At 38.1% G+C, this 12,039-nt stretch overlaps 1 protein-coding gene across 1 annotated transcript in view; it reads right to left on the minus strand.

Moving 5' to 3' along the window:
* Positions 1 to 2,194: 2,194 nt before the first annotated feature.
* Positions 2,195 to 12,039, minus strand: part of dhrs11a (dehydrogenase/reductase 11a) — a 39,452-nt gene continuing 29,607 nt past the window's right edge. Inside the window, exons 4-7 of the mRNA XM_088320535.1 lie at positions 9,668 to 9,797; positions 7,723 to 7,815; positions 7,578 to 7,643; positions 2,195 to 6,737 (exon numbers count right to left, since the gene is read on the minus strand). Coding sequence (XP_088176661.1) covers positions 6,696 to 6,737; positions 7,578 to 7,643; positions 7,723 to 7,815; positions 9,668 to 9,797 — 331 coding nt within the window. The 3' untranslated portion in view covers positions 2,195 to 6,695. The remainder of the gene's footprint in view (positions 6,738 to 7,577; positions 7,644 to 7,722; positions 7,816 to 9,667; positions 9,798 to 12,039) is intronic.

The following is a 12,039-nucleotide window of genomic DNA, read 5'->3' on the forward strand; positions in this document are numbered from 1 at the left end:
TAATCTTAAACAACTGTGAGATGTTTGGCATTGAATTGTTTATCTTAACAGTTCAGTAAATTCAGTTTTATATCTGAGCCAACTCACCACGCTAAACAAACTCAACACTGCCCTCTATTTGTCGCAGAGTGGATTTTGTTAGCATTTACTTTAAAAAAATCTTGACTTTTGATAGAAATGACCCAGAGACTCGCTTCTTTTTTTGACATCCATAGAAATTTCGAAATCATCCTACGGGTCGGATCCGGCCCGCGGGCCGTATCTTTGACATGCCTTTTCTAACACATTAAAAAGCATTGTCACTCTCTGGTATCAATACAATATAACTGGGCAACGAATATTGAAGGGCCAGTGCATACTAACTTTGGCCATTTAGTGCTGAACCAAGCATGAATGTTGGAAATCCCATACTTAAGGAGCCTACCACCAAATATTAATTGCATTAATTTTGTTTCCTTCGGGTATCAGCAGCAGAATGTTGCAGATGAAACAAACAGGCCTGGTGGAAGGAGAGTTGGAAAATACATAATATGATCCATTACAGAGTAAATTGACCAGAGTTAAATTTGGATTATCAAAGTGTGTAACTCCTCTGGTGTTCTTCGAACAATGGACAGGGTAAGAGAAACTCAATAACTTCCCGTATTAGTAAAACAAAATAAAATTCATATGGATTATACACTTAATAACCATGAGTTATTAAATAAAGAGCAATGTGTTCTATGTGATTTACACTAATCAAGTTATCTCTCAAAGCGGAACTCTTCAGTCTTGAAGGGTGTGAAATTTCACCTAGTGTAATACTTGACTAAGAGTCCTTTTTGAGTTCAGAGTAAAATTAACTCTGAATATGTAACTCTACGTTCAGCGTACATTTTACACTCTGTAAAAAGGAACATATGCTCACTCGGGAAGTGTTAAAATTTACCCTTTAGGTGTTAAATCCACATTGGTTATTTTTACTGTGTAGAAATGAGTAGATATGATGATATTAAATAATTGTACATCTTTGTGATAAAAATCGCTTTGTCTTTAATAGTACACAGCATAGAATTTTTAACGCACAGTCCCTTTAAGTAATTTTGCAGTGAATTGATATCAGGTACTTTGTGTGTGTGTATGTGTGAACTAGTTTACATATACATGGGGGTGTGGGTGGTGGGTTTACAAACTACGGTCCTGGGTCATATGCAGCCTATTATGCTTTTTTAATCTGGCCCTTCAAACTTAAGTGATTAAAGTATAAAATAATATTATTTGAACTGGTGGATAAAATACGACTCATAAAAACAATGTTTGGGTTTTGTCCCCAGTGTCCCTTTGGGTGTCTTCACCCCCAATAAAAAATACTTTTCATGAAGCATTAATGTGTACTGTTTTCAAGGCCATAATTGATTGATTGATATTTTAGTTTTTTCCCCCTCTGTTCACTAAAATACACTGTTATGATAAATTCCAAAAGAAAAAAGACAAAGTAGAAAGGGCTGATGGGGAAAAGGCAAAACTCATCTTGGTCTGGTCTCCTTTTAAGTCTCAAACAGGGGTTTGCAACCCAAAATGTTGAAAGAGCCATATTTGACCCCAAAGAAATAGAAAATAAATCCATTATTGGAGCAGCAAAAAACAAAGCTCCAATCAACCCTAAAAGGAAGGCAACACATACTGTATATATCTACATTCATTGGAAAACCTAAAGAACGTTTGTGTCATGTTGTCATCATTATCCAGAAATCACAATATTTTCAATTATCAAACATTTTTGAAAAAGATGCAAGGGAGCCCCTAGAGGGTGCCAAAGGTCTAAGTACTTATTTTAGATAGCGAGCTACATTTTTACCTTGTGTGCTATTTTGTAATCTCATCTCATTAGCCGTACCGCTTATCCTCAGTAGGGTCGCGGGGGGCTGGAGCCCATCCCAGCCATCTCCGGGCAGTGGGCAGGGGACACCCTAAACTGGTTGCCAGCCAATCGCAGGGCACACAGGGACAGACAACTCATTCGCTCATTTATTCTATTTCTTGAGATATTTATCAAATTTCACGTATTATTTTTTCTGTGCTATTCTTTAGCTTTTTAATGAATATTAAGGAATTTTGTGCTTGGAAAAAAAAATAATTCTGGATGTTTCAAAACCAATTTGATGAAATGAATCCATTTCTAAACAAATTCCAAATGAAATACAACACGTTCATGTAGATGCCAAGGTGTAAATTTATTCTTAAATGCAAATTGAAAATTATGATTAGGTTAACATCATATTTTTTTATATTGCCGTTGAATCACATTCGAAAGTAGTAGCAGATGCCAAGAAAAAAAAAAACCCAGTAAATCGGTTAATCATTTTTCTCCTGGGTTACATTTAACAAAATAGGGCCACTAACTTAAAAGAATTGCCCACCCCTGATACAGTGGCTTGCATAACTATTTGGCCCCCTTGAACTTCGTGACCTTTTGCCACATTTCAGACTTCAAACATAGATAAAAGAAAAACTGTAATTTCTTGTGAAGAATCAACAATAAGTGGGACACAATCATAAAGTGGATCACACTTTATAGGATATTTAAAAAAAAATTAACAAAAAAAAAACGAAAAAGTGGGTGTGCAAAATGATTCAGCCCCATTGAGTTAAGTGGCGCTGCCTTTTGCTGCGATTACAGCTGCAAGTTGCTTGGAGTATGTCTCTATCAGTTTTGCACATCGAGACTCTGACATTTTTGCCCATTCCACCTTGCAAAACAGCTCGAGCTCAGTGAGGTTGGATGGAAAGCGTTTGTGAACAGCAGTTTTGAGTTCCACAGATTCTCAATTGGATTGAGGTCTGGACTTCGACTAGGCCATTCTAACACCTTGATATGTTTTTGGGCGAACCATTCCATTGTAGATTTTGCTTTATGTTTTGGATCATTGTCTTGTTGGAAGACAAATCTCCGTCCCAGTCTCAGGTCTTTTGCAGACTCCATCAGGTTTTTTTCCAGAATGGTCCTGTATTTGGCTCCATCCCTCTTCCTAGTCCCTGCTGAAGAAAAGCAGGCCCAAACAATGATGCTGCCACCACCATGTTTGACGATGAAGATGGTATGTTGAGGGTGATGAGCTGTGCTGCTTTTACGCCAAACATAACGTCTCGCATTGTTGCAAAAAAGTTCGATTTTGGTCTCATCTGACCAGAGCACCTTCTTCCACATGTTTGGTGTGTCTTCCAGGTGGCTTGTGGTAAACTTTAAACAACACTTTTTATGGATATCTTTAAAAAATGGCTTTCTTCTGTTAAAAAGTTGAAAATATCCTATAAAGTGTGTTCCACTTCATAATTGTGTCCCATTTATTGTTGACGCTTCACAACAATTAATTTTATATATATATGTTTGAAGTTTGAAATGTGGCAAAAGGTCAAAATTCAAGGGATCCAAATTGTTTCACAAGCCACTGTATATATAGTACACATTTTCAATTATGCCATTTGTGAATTCTGCATTATATACTGCTATATCATTGAGAGCTAATCGAGAAAGCAAAACAGAAAGTACCACGTTGCAAGTATTTATTTTCTCAACAAATGTCTTTAAAAGCAAAGTCAATTTCACCTTTTTTATCATTCTCTCAAGAAAGCCATTTTGAGAGTTTTTGTCGAGGGATGACAGCTTACAACCCATCACCTGCTCTCTGAAGCAGAACTATGATTCGGAGTCTGTACAGCTATTTCATGGTCAACTTCATGGATTTTATAAGGACTTTCAAAGTCAATTTTTCAATTTCCCTAGTACCAGTAAAAGGGTAAATCGGGGTGAATTATGAATTGTGCAGCGCCACAAATAGATCTGCGATATTTAATCTTGCTTGTGCATCTTGAGTGAATTGCTAATATAGTCGGATTTGACAGAAATCTCTCCCCGTACAGGTATTGTGTAAAAATGACGTCGCTTATATAAATAGTTGCAAGAAATTCTTCCCATTACAATTCACCACAGGAACACTTCTTTATTTTTTTTGTATCAGTTATAATAAATGTCCATAATTGATTTGTATCCTTGCACTTATACACATTTCATACGTTCCCTGTTTAGGTGTAGCATACATCTAGTATTTTTGGGCGGGAGCCGTAGAGGTCGATGAAGCTTCATGGGACAATGCCGTAGAAACTAGTACCAGTTGCCGTTCATTACGAAGGGGAAAAGAAACGCGATGGCAAAGCGAGGCCACTAAAGACCAGTGTTTTTTTAAGTAGACCTGTTGAGAACCATGGCAACAATTGCAAGCATATACAATCACCTCACCTAAAAATCAAGCACTTTACAATCCTCAATAACAAAACATCAAAATTCAGGTACTTTCAAAGATTTCAAGCATCCGTACAAACGCTGATGATTGGTCATTAACATCAACCCTCAATGTCGTCTCAAAATGGTCATCTCCAGAGTTGGATTAAAACAGGTGAATACTTCTTACCTCATAATTTACTAACAAAAAATGCTGCATTTAAAATAGTTAGAGCCCTATAGTATTGTTAGGGAATCCTTTGTGTTGACTTGCACTTTAATAATGTTGGATGTACCGGTACCTACACAATGGAAATAAAAAGTGTACTTCAATCTCAAAAAAACATGTGTAATTATTGTTACCAATGTGTGTACTATGTGAAATTAACGAAAGTGTTCCCCTTGCATACATTACATCAACAGCATCAATTCCTGTCTTGCACCTTTGTGTCCTACTGGGCTTCTAGTGCTACTACAACCATTTACTCTTAATTTTCTCACTGCAAATCCCTTCACACACACACAAAAAAAGTTAACTATCGGTAAATTAATAACAAACAATTTGGTAGGGGGTGTATTATTTAACATTTTTAGAGATCAAGTGTAAAGGTGTGTACTATAGTCAAGAAATCAAGGTAATATTTATACAATAATAGCACCCAAAAAAGGTTTAGTTGCTATTTGAATTTGTCCTTTTTTCATTACTGCACATTAATAGCAGATATATATTTACATTTGAAAACAAGTGAATGTCTTTTTTATAAGGGAGGGTTGCAGGCTTGAGAATGTAAAATAGTTTAACAAAAATGTCAAAACATCATAGTTCTTTCTATGGTTACCTGTAATAACAGCAAATCTGCCAATTATTATTCAGTAAATATGGTAAATTCCGGACTAAAAGCCACTTCTTATTTTTTACATTTTAAACACGGTGGCTTACAATACGATGCGGCTTTTTCTTTTTTCCACGAAGCAGATGGTCACAAGGGTGTCTGTGGTGACTATGAACCAGGGGAATCCAACTGTTTGAATAAAAAAAACTATTGCGAGATCAGTTAACGAATAATGATACAATTTGATTTCTGCCCAGTGCTCTGAATGTCAAAGTGAAGAAATTCAATGAAGCGTGGGTAAACTGCAGGAGTAACTATAAGTCCCTTCAGTAGCCAAATGCCTTGTCATCGAATTAGGGACACGCATGAATGGATGAACGAGATTCCCACTGTCTCTAAGGAGTAAGATAGCAATCTTGGCAGAGTCAGCAGGGAAAAGTCCAGAAAAGTACAAAATTGGGCCACGATTATGACACTCATTTGCGGACTTTGTCCACAACCGTGAATCAACTGGAGCAGCAGTCAATATTAATTAAAGTGGCATTCACAAATACGCAAGCGTGCAAGAAAGAAACACTCTCAGAACAAAACTCAATGTCCTGTACCGACTAAAATTAGAAAGCCTTTACATCACAACAGCATGAAGACATGCTGAGCCATGTGACTGATCTTAAGCGCTCGCATCCCTTGCACACATGACAAAGTATTGCTACAACTACATTAAAAAAAATCTTTATGCATGCTAACACTAGTTATTAACGAAGGAGGGGTACACAATCATTATCAGGCTGAGAGTTATTGGTCTGATAACAGCATAATATGACGTCACAGTTTTGGGAAAAATATACCTGATAATTAACTAATCACCTGCTGCCACACTAAAATATTCAGTCAGCCGATACTGCTTCTAAAAAAAGATTCCAAGAATTTAGGGAGAATGATTTTTGTGGACTTTTGAGTGTATGTTTAAGCCACTTCAATTAATATTGAATTACTAGACATTTCCCCACTGATTTTTTTTAAATGGACATTAATTAATTTATTTTCATGGCTGTTTAAGCATGCAGCTTAACATACGGTGCGGCTTGTCCGAAAACAAAGTTGAGTTTCTTACTTAAATTTGCTGATGCGGCTTTTGCGCTCAGTAGTCCGGAATTTACGGAAACTGAAAACTAGGAAGAAAATGAATTAATACACACAATTAGCATTTGTATTTATTATCAAATAGATGTGTAATATAACCTAAGGAAAAAGGGAAAAATGTGCAGTCGCTAGCATAGTTTTCCCTCAGACGTCACCGGTCATAAAGACCACCACATAGCGCAGCTCTGTTGTACTTTGGAGTCTGCTCATTCCACAAACAAAGGTGGCTGCATTCAGTAGTGTATTCTCTGTGGTTTTCATCCACACCTTCCATTTCCTTAATTCTCCTGACCTCTAAGCCCTTTGTGATTCCTTGTGATTCCTCCTTATCCAAACCGCAGTCGCTCTTTTTTTATTATTATTTTTAAAACTCCGGCCAACTCCCAGCAGGGGTCGGTAAGAGTCAAGCATGCCGGCTGACTTTTGGGCTCCTCCTGCAGCGTTTGGCCTCGGTTTTGCCGCTAGGACACTTGTTCCACCGGCCGCATCTGAATATCTCCGATCTGTGTGCAAGAAAATATAGCATCAAAAGAAGTTTTACCAGGTGAGTTGTTGACTTACAGTGCAAAAATATTTGCCCCCCCCTCCGAAAAGCAAAAAGCAAAATACTAGGACAGTAATAGTTATATGGCAATAATAATACTACAGGAATACTACGACTGCAATACAAAAAAATACGACTACAGAAATACTGCAGAAATTCAACTACAGTAATAGTACAAAAATACTGAAAAAATACTACTACAAAAAAGCGACAGAAATACTAAGAGACTAAAAAAGAACATTGCCAGCTTGCAGTTACTACAAAATTCAGCAGCACGTGTGCTTATGGGAGCTGGGGGGAGGGATCCCATTACACCAATTTTAAAATCGCTCCATTGACTCCCTGTGCATTTCAGTATCAATTTCAAGTTGCTTTTACTAATTTGTAATTGTCTTGACGGTGATGGGTACGTGTGAAGAACATTGTAAGCGCTATGGGAGGGTCTTCAATAACTTGAAACGCATTATACAAACATAAATATCATTTATTGGGCCATCCTATCTGTCTGATTTGCTTTCATTATATCAGCCCTCGCGGACCCTGAGGTCCTCTGGCAGTGAGTTATTGACTGTTTCCTAGATTGAGGACCAAAACCTATGGTGAAGCAGCATTCAGCCACTTTGGTCTATGGAACAGTCTGCCGGAGAATATAAGTTGCGGGGGCCCTTGATATTTTTAAGAGGAGGCTCAAGACCCAATTTTTTAATATGGCTTTTAATTGATAATTTGTATTTACGTACAAACCCCTTGTAAATACTTTCGCAAAGCACTGTAAGGGCTGCATGCTGAAGAACATTACCTGCACATGAGGAGGGGCACTGAGGACAAATGTTACCGCGTTTGCAATATCTTCTGCTTTTAAACACTGCGAATTGAAGGGGTAAAGAAATCAAAGATGAGGTATTGTGCTCCAAATGCATATTTTAAGACGTTTTGTTGCTTACTTTCATACTCTCGTACACTGCAGCTGCTTTCTCTGCATCGTTATTGTGGAGACGGAAGGCAAATTCTGTTTCCACGATCCCGGGCGATATACACTAGACACACACACAAAAAGCATCATAAATAAATCATAAGCCCGCCAATGTGTGCCGTATTTTCCGGAGTATAAGACCCACCCAGAAACCCCTAATTGGTCAGAAATTTGACAGTATGCTTTATAATCTAATCTGGTGAGCCATATGTACCAGAAAATACAGTGGATCATTACAATAAAATTATACTGCGACAGTAACTGTTCTGCCTGAGAAACATATAGCGTGATCTTCAAATGCCCTCTTGTGGTTAGCATGTTAATTGTTGCTAAAAAGAAACGAGAGAAGCGCAGACTTGGACGGCATCTCAGACGTCAACTTTCTAATGCTTACTGTAAAAACGGAAAACAATCCAAACAAAAGAAGTCAATAGAAAATAAATAAATGTATTAATATTTTGGGACATATTTTTTGATTTATGTGAAAACATTTCCGTGTAGTGGTGCTGAACCGTGTTCACTCCACGGATATCTTAGTCAACAGGCATCGTCGGCAATATATTTTTTGGTCAAAGCACTTTTATGACCTTTTAGACCATCAGACATTTCAAGCTCTCAGGGGCCAAATGATGTGGCGGGCCACATTTAGCCCAAGGGCCATAAGTTTGGCACATGAGGTGTAGAAGAAGACAACCCCCAGTGTCTTGTGTAAGTTTTTTTCTTTTCCAAGCAGAACGGTATTTCTGGCAAGAATTTCCTTTTCCAATGTATGAGTCGCTTGGGTATTTGGGAAATATAATTAAAAGCCAATTTAAAACAAGTGGTAATATTTGACCACTGTTGTTGTATTGTGTAGTGCAGCGGTCTCCAACCTTTTTCAAGCCGAGAGCTACTTTTTTGTTACTAATTACCTCAAAGGGCACCCTGTTCTGTTTGCATTTCTAAAATAACCCATCATGTCATTAATATGTTAAAACTATGTTATCTCATCTCATCTCATTAGCCGTACCGCTTATCCTCATTAGGGTCGCGGGGGGGCTGAAGCCCATCCCAGCCATCTTTGGGCAGTGGGCAGGGGACACCCTGAACTGGTTGCCAGCCAATCGCAGGGCACACGGGGACAGACAACTCATTCGCTCATTCACACCTAGGGACAATTTGGACCGGCCAATTCACCTGAAATGCATGTTTTTGGAATGTGGGAGGAAACCGGAGTGCCCAGGAAACCCACGCAAGCACGGGGAGAACATACAAACTCCGCACAGAAAGTCTAGAGCTGGATTTGAACCCACGACAGGTTCCCATGACATGAACTGTGCCGCACAAGCGCTAACCTCTGCGCCGCCGTGCTGCCCAAAACTATGTTATGTCTCGGTTAATTATTGGAAGTAGGGTTAAATAAACTCAGTAAACCAATGAAAAAAAATCATTTAACTAAAAAAAACTGAATGAACAAGCACTGGTGAGCTATTATAGAACAGCTCTGTGGTCACCTCAGCTGTCCTCAGCTGTTGGAGACCCTTGAAGTAACGCGACCGAAAACGAGTGCTACAATACACAAGGAAGAATACCAACTACAGAGAACCAAAGTGACCTAACTGCACTATTTTTCTTGGCACTTTTTCCCCAGCGGTTCGTGTTGCAGCAAGATGGCGGACAATCATGTTCGCACCCTGTAGGTGGTGAGCCTTATGTCATGTAAATTAAATACAAATTTTAAAAATGAATGCATTTTCATATCATGGTATTTTGTTGTTGTTGTTTTTTACCATTAAGAGGTGCTAAAAATACAAAAAAATTGTTTAAATCGCAAATAGTACAGTAATACAAGCAGAAAAATTAAAAAAAGCATTTGACACCTATTTTGTATTTTAATTCCATTGGACACTTTTATAGGATATGCAATATGCACTCACAGTGGCTCTGATGTGGGTGTTTTCTTCCCTTAATTCTTGCCTTATTCCTTCAGTCATCGCGGTCACCGCATATTTAGTTGCACTGTAGAAATGCAAGTCTGCGCACGCAACCGTCCGATGCCCGGACATACTGGAAAAGGAGGAGTCACATAAGGTTAGGGTTGAAATATCAAACGTCAATATCTCAAATGCAATGACATATTAAAGAAAGATAATGTTAAGTTTGAGCTTGAGGACTTTAGTAAGCACTCAAAATTAAAAAAGAAGACAATAATGGATTTTTTAGGGAGAAACAGGGTGAGGAGCCTTCAGGTAAGAGAATTTCATTCCTCATTCAGCAACTAAGCAATTTTAAAGTCAAGCAACACAGAATCCCTCAATACACATGACACAACAAAATGTTACTTCAGTGCCATAATAAACTATGAAGCAAAAAACTTTCAAATTTGAAATGTGTGAAAAATTGCTAAAACAAACATGAGATCCCTGAAAAAGACACATTAATTAAAATACAGTAATCCCTCAATATTTTTCAAGTTTTACTATGTTTCGATCTTTTTCTATAAAAAGAACAACAACAAAAAATTCAAATGAGCATAAATTATTATGCCAGTGAAACAAAAAATATATATATCATTTAGTATTGTACCTTTGATAGCAAGACAGTGCGAATTGAAGAATTCATTATTATTACTTTTCTCATTTTACTGGTTCAATTTTGGGTTTTCAGCCAAAATTTTATTTTAGGTCCATCCCTAAAAACAAGTAAATAAAATAAGCTATACTATTGATACGATTAGAGCAAGTCACAGTCTAAAACTCCTTGGCACGAATATAGAAAGCAATCAGACGGAAAGAGTGAAAGCATTGCACTGCACTGGTGTGAAATTTCTCTGGTTGGTCCAACATTCCAAAAACATGAATGCGACAGAGAGCCACAGTCGACCTGCAGGTATAAAATGGATAAAAAAGGAAACCAAATAATGTACCATATTTGTTTGTGTAACCCGCGCAACCCTTATTTTTGATTAATATTCAAACTAAGTATTGTAAGTGACAAGCGTTGTGGAATACGTGCGGCCATGATTAAAATGATTTATTGACATGGTAAACGATGAACACAGTGTGGTGGTGGATCCCTTAACCACTAGGGGCAACATTTGCTCTGGTGAGTCTTGGGCAAGTGCTATCTGGTGACAGCCCATCCAGGCCGACAAATGTTCCCAATGTATAATTACATTTCTTTAATTAAAGTCCTTCATAGTCTAATTCGTAATCAGATACAGGAAAGAGTTGTATCCCTCGTCTTGCGTTTATTTATAGCTTTCAGGACAACTTTGTTGTCTCTATTCTCCAACATAAGTCTCAGTTCCAGTGAATAAAAATAGTGTGATAATGAGATCAATTCTAATGCCTCATCGTATGTCATCTAAATCACTGGTGATCTAGAGGTTGAGCTTCGGTACTCCAACTGCTACGACCCAGGTTTGATTCCTGTTGCATCAAGTGCTTTAGGATCGTCGTCAGTGATATTCTTCGACTGATCAATCATTGCACAAATACGGTAATAAACCACCGTAAAACCTTGTGTATAACGCTCACCCAAACTTTTGAGTTCTTTTATGGGTTTAAAAAAAGCATGTTACGCACTAATAAATATGGTACATTCTCTGCAGCACATAGCATCAGGGGTGTCAAACTAATTTTAACTCGGGGGCCACAAGATAGAACCAACGTTCTCTCAGGGGCCAGACTAGTAGATTAGAGAAAAAGAAATAAGAGAAAGAGAAAATTAGAGAGGGTGGGACAGAGAAAGAGAAAGGGAGAAAGCGGGAGAGAGCATGAGAAACAAAAGAGACAAAAAGAGAAATAGTGAGAGAGGGGAAAAGAAAGAGAGAGAGAAAGAAAGAAATCCAAAGAGAAATAGACAGAAAGCCAGAAGGAGAGAAAAGAGATGGAGAGAAAGAGAGACGGGAATAAAGTGAGAAGGGGAAAGGATGAGAGAGCAAAAGAAGGTAAAAAGACATAGAAGGAAAGAGACAAAGAGGAACAAAGAAACAGAAAAAGAGAGATAGAGAGAGTGAAAGAGAGAGATAGAGAGAGTGAAAGAGAAAGAGAGATAGAGATAGAGAGCGAGAGAGGGAAAAAAAAGAAATACAAGTACAGCGTTTGTGAGAGGCACCTGGCTTTGGCAACATCAAGTGGAGATATTTCAACCTGCAGCTCGTTTTTCTCTTTTGCTTCTGTGAGCGTTGCCTCGCAGGCCAGATTCAATCCCTTAGCGGGCCTGATCCAGCCCACGGGCCGCCTGTTTGACACCCCTGGTTTAAAGGATCCTGATTCAATTATGCTTTGTCAATTATTTGAACCAG

Source organism: Urocampus carinirostris, chromosome 17 (genome assembly GCF_059441175.1).
Source record: "Urocampus carinirostris isolate Australia breed hairy pipefish chromosome 17, RoL_Ucar_1.0, whole genome shotgun sequence".
NCBI classification, from domain to species: domain Eukaryota; kingdom Metazoa; phylum Chordata; class Actinopteri; order Syngnathiformes; family Syngnathidae; genus Urocampus; species Urocampus carinirostris.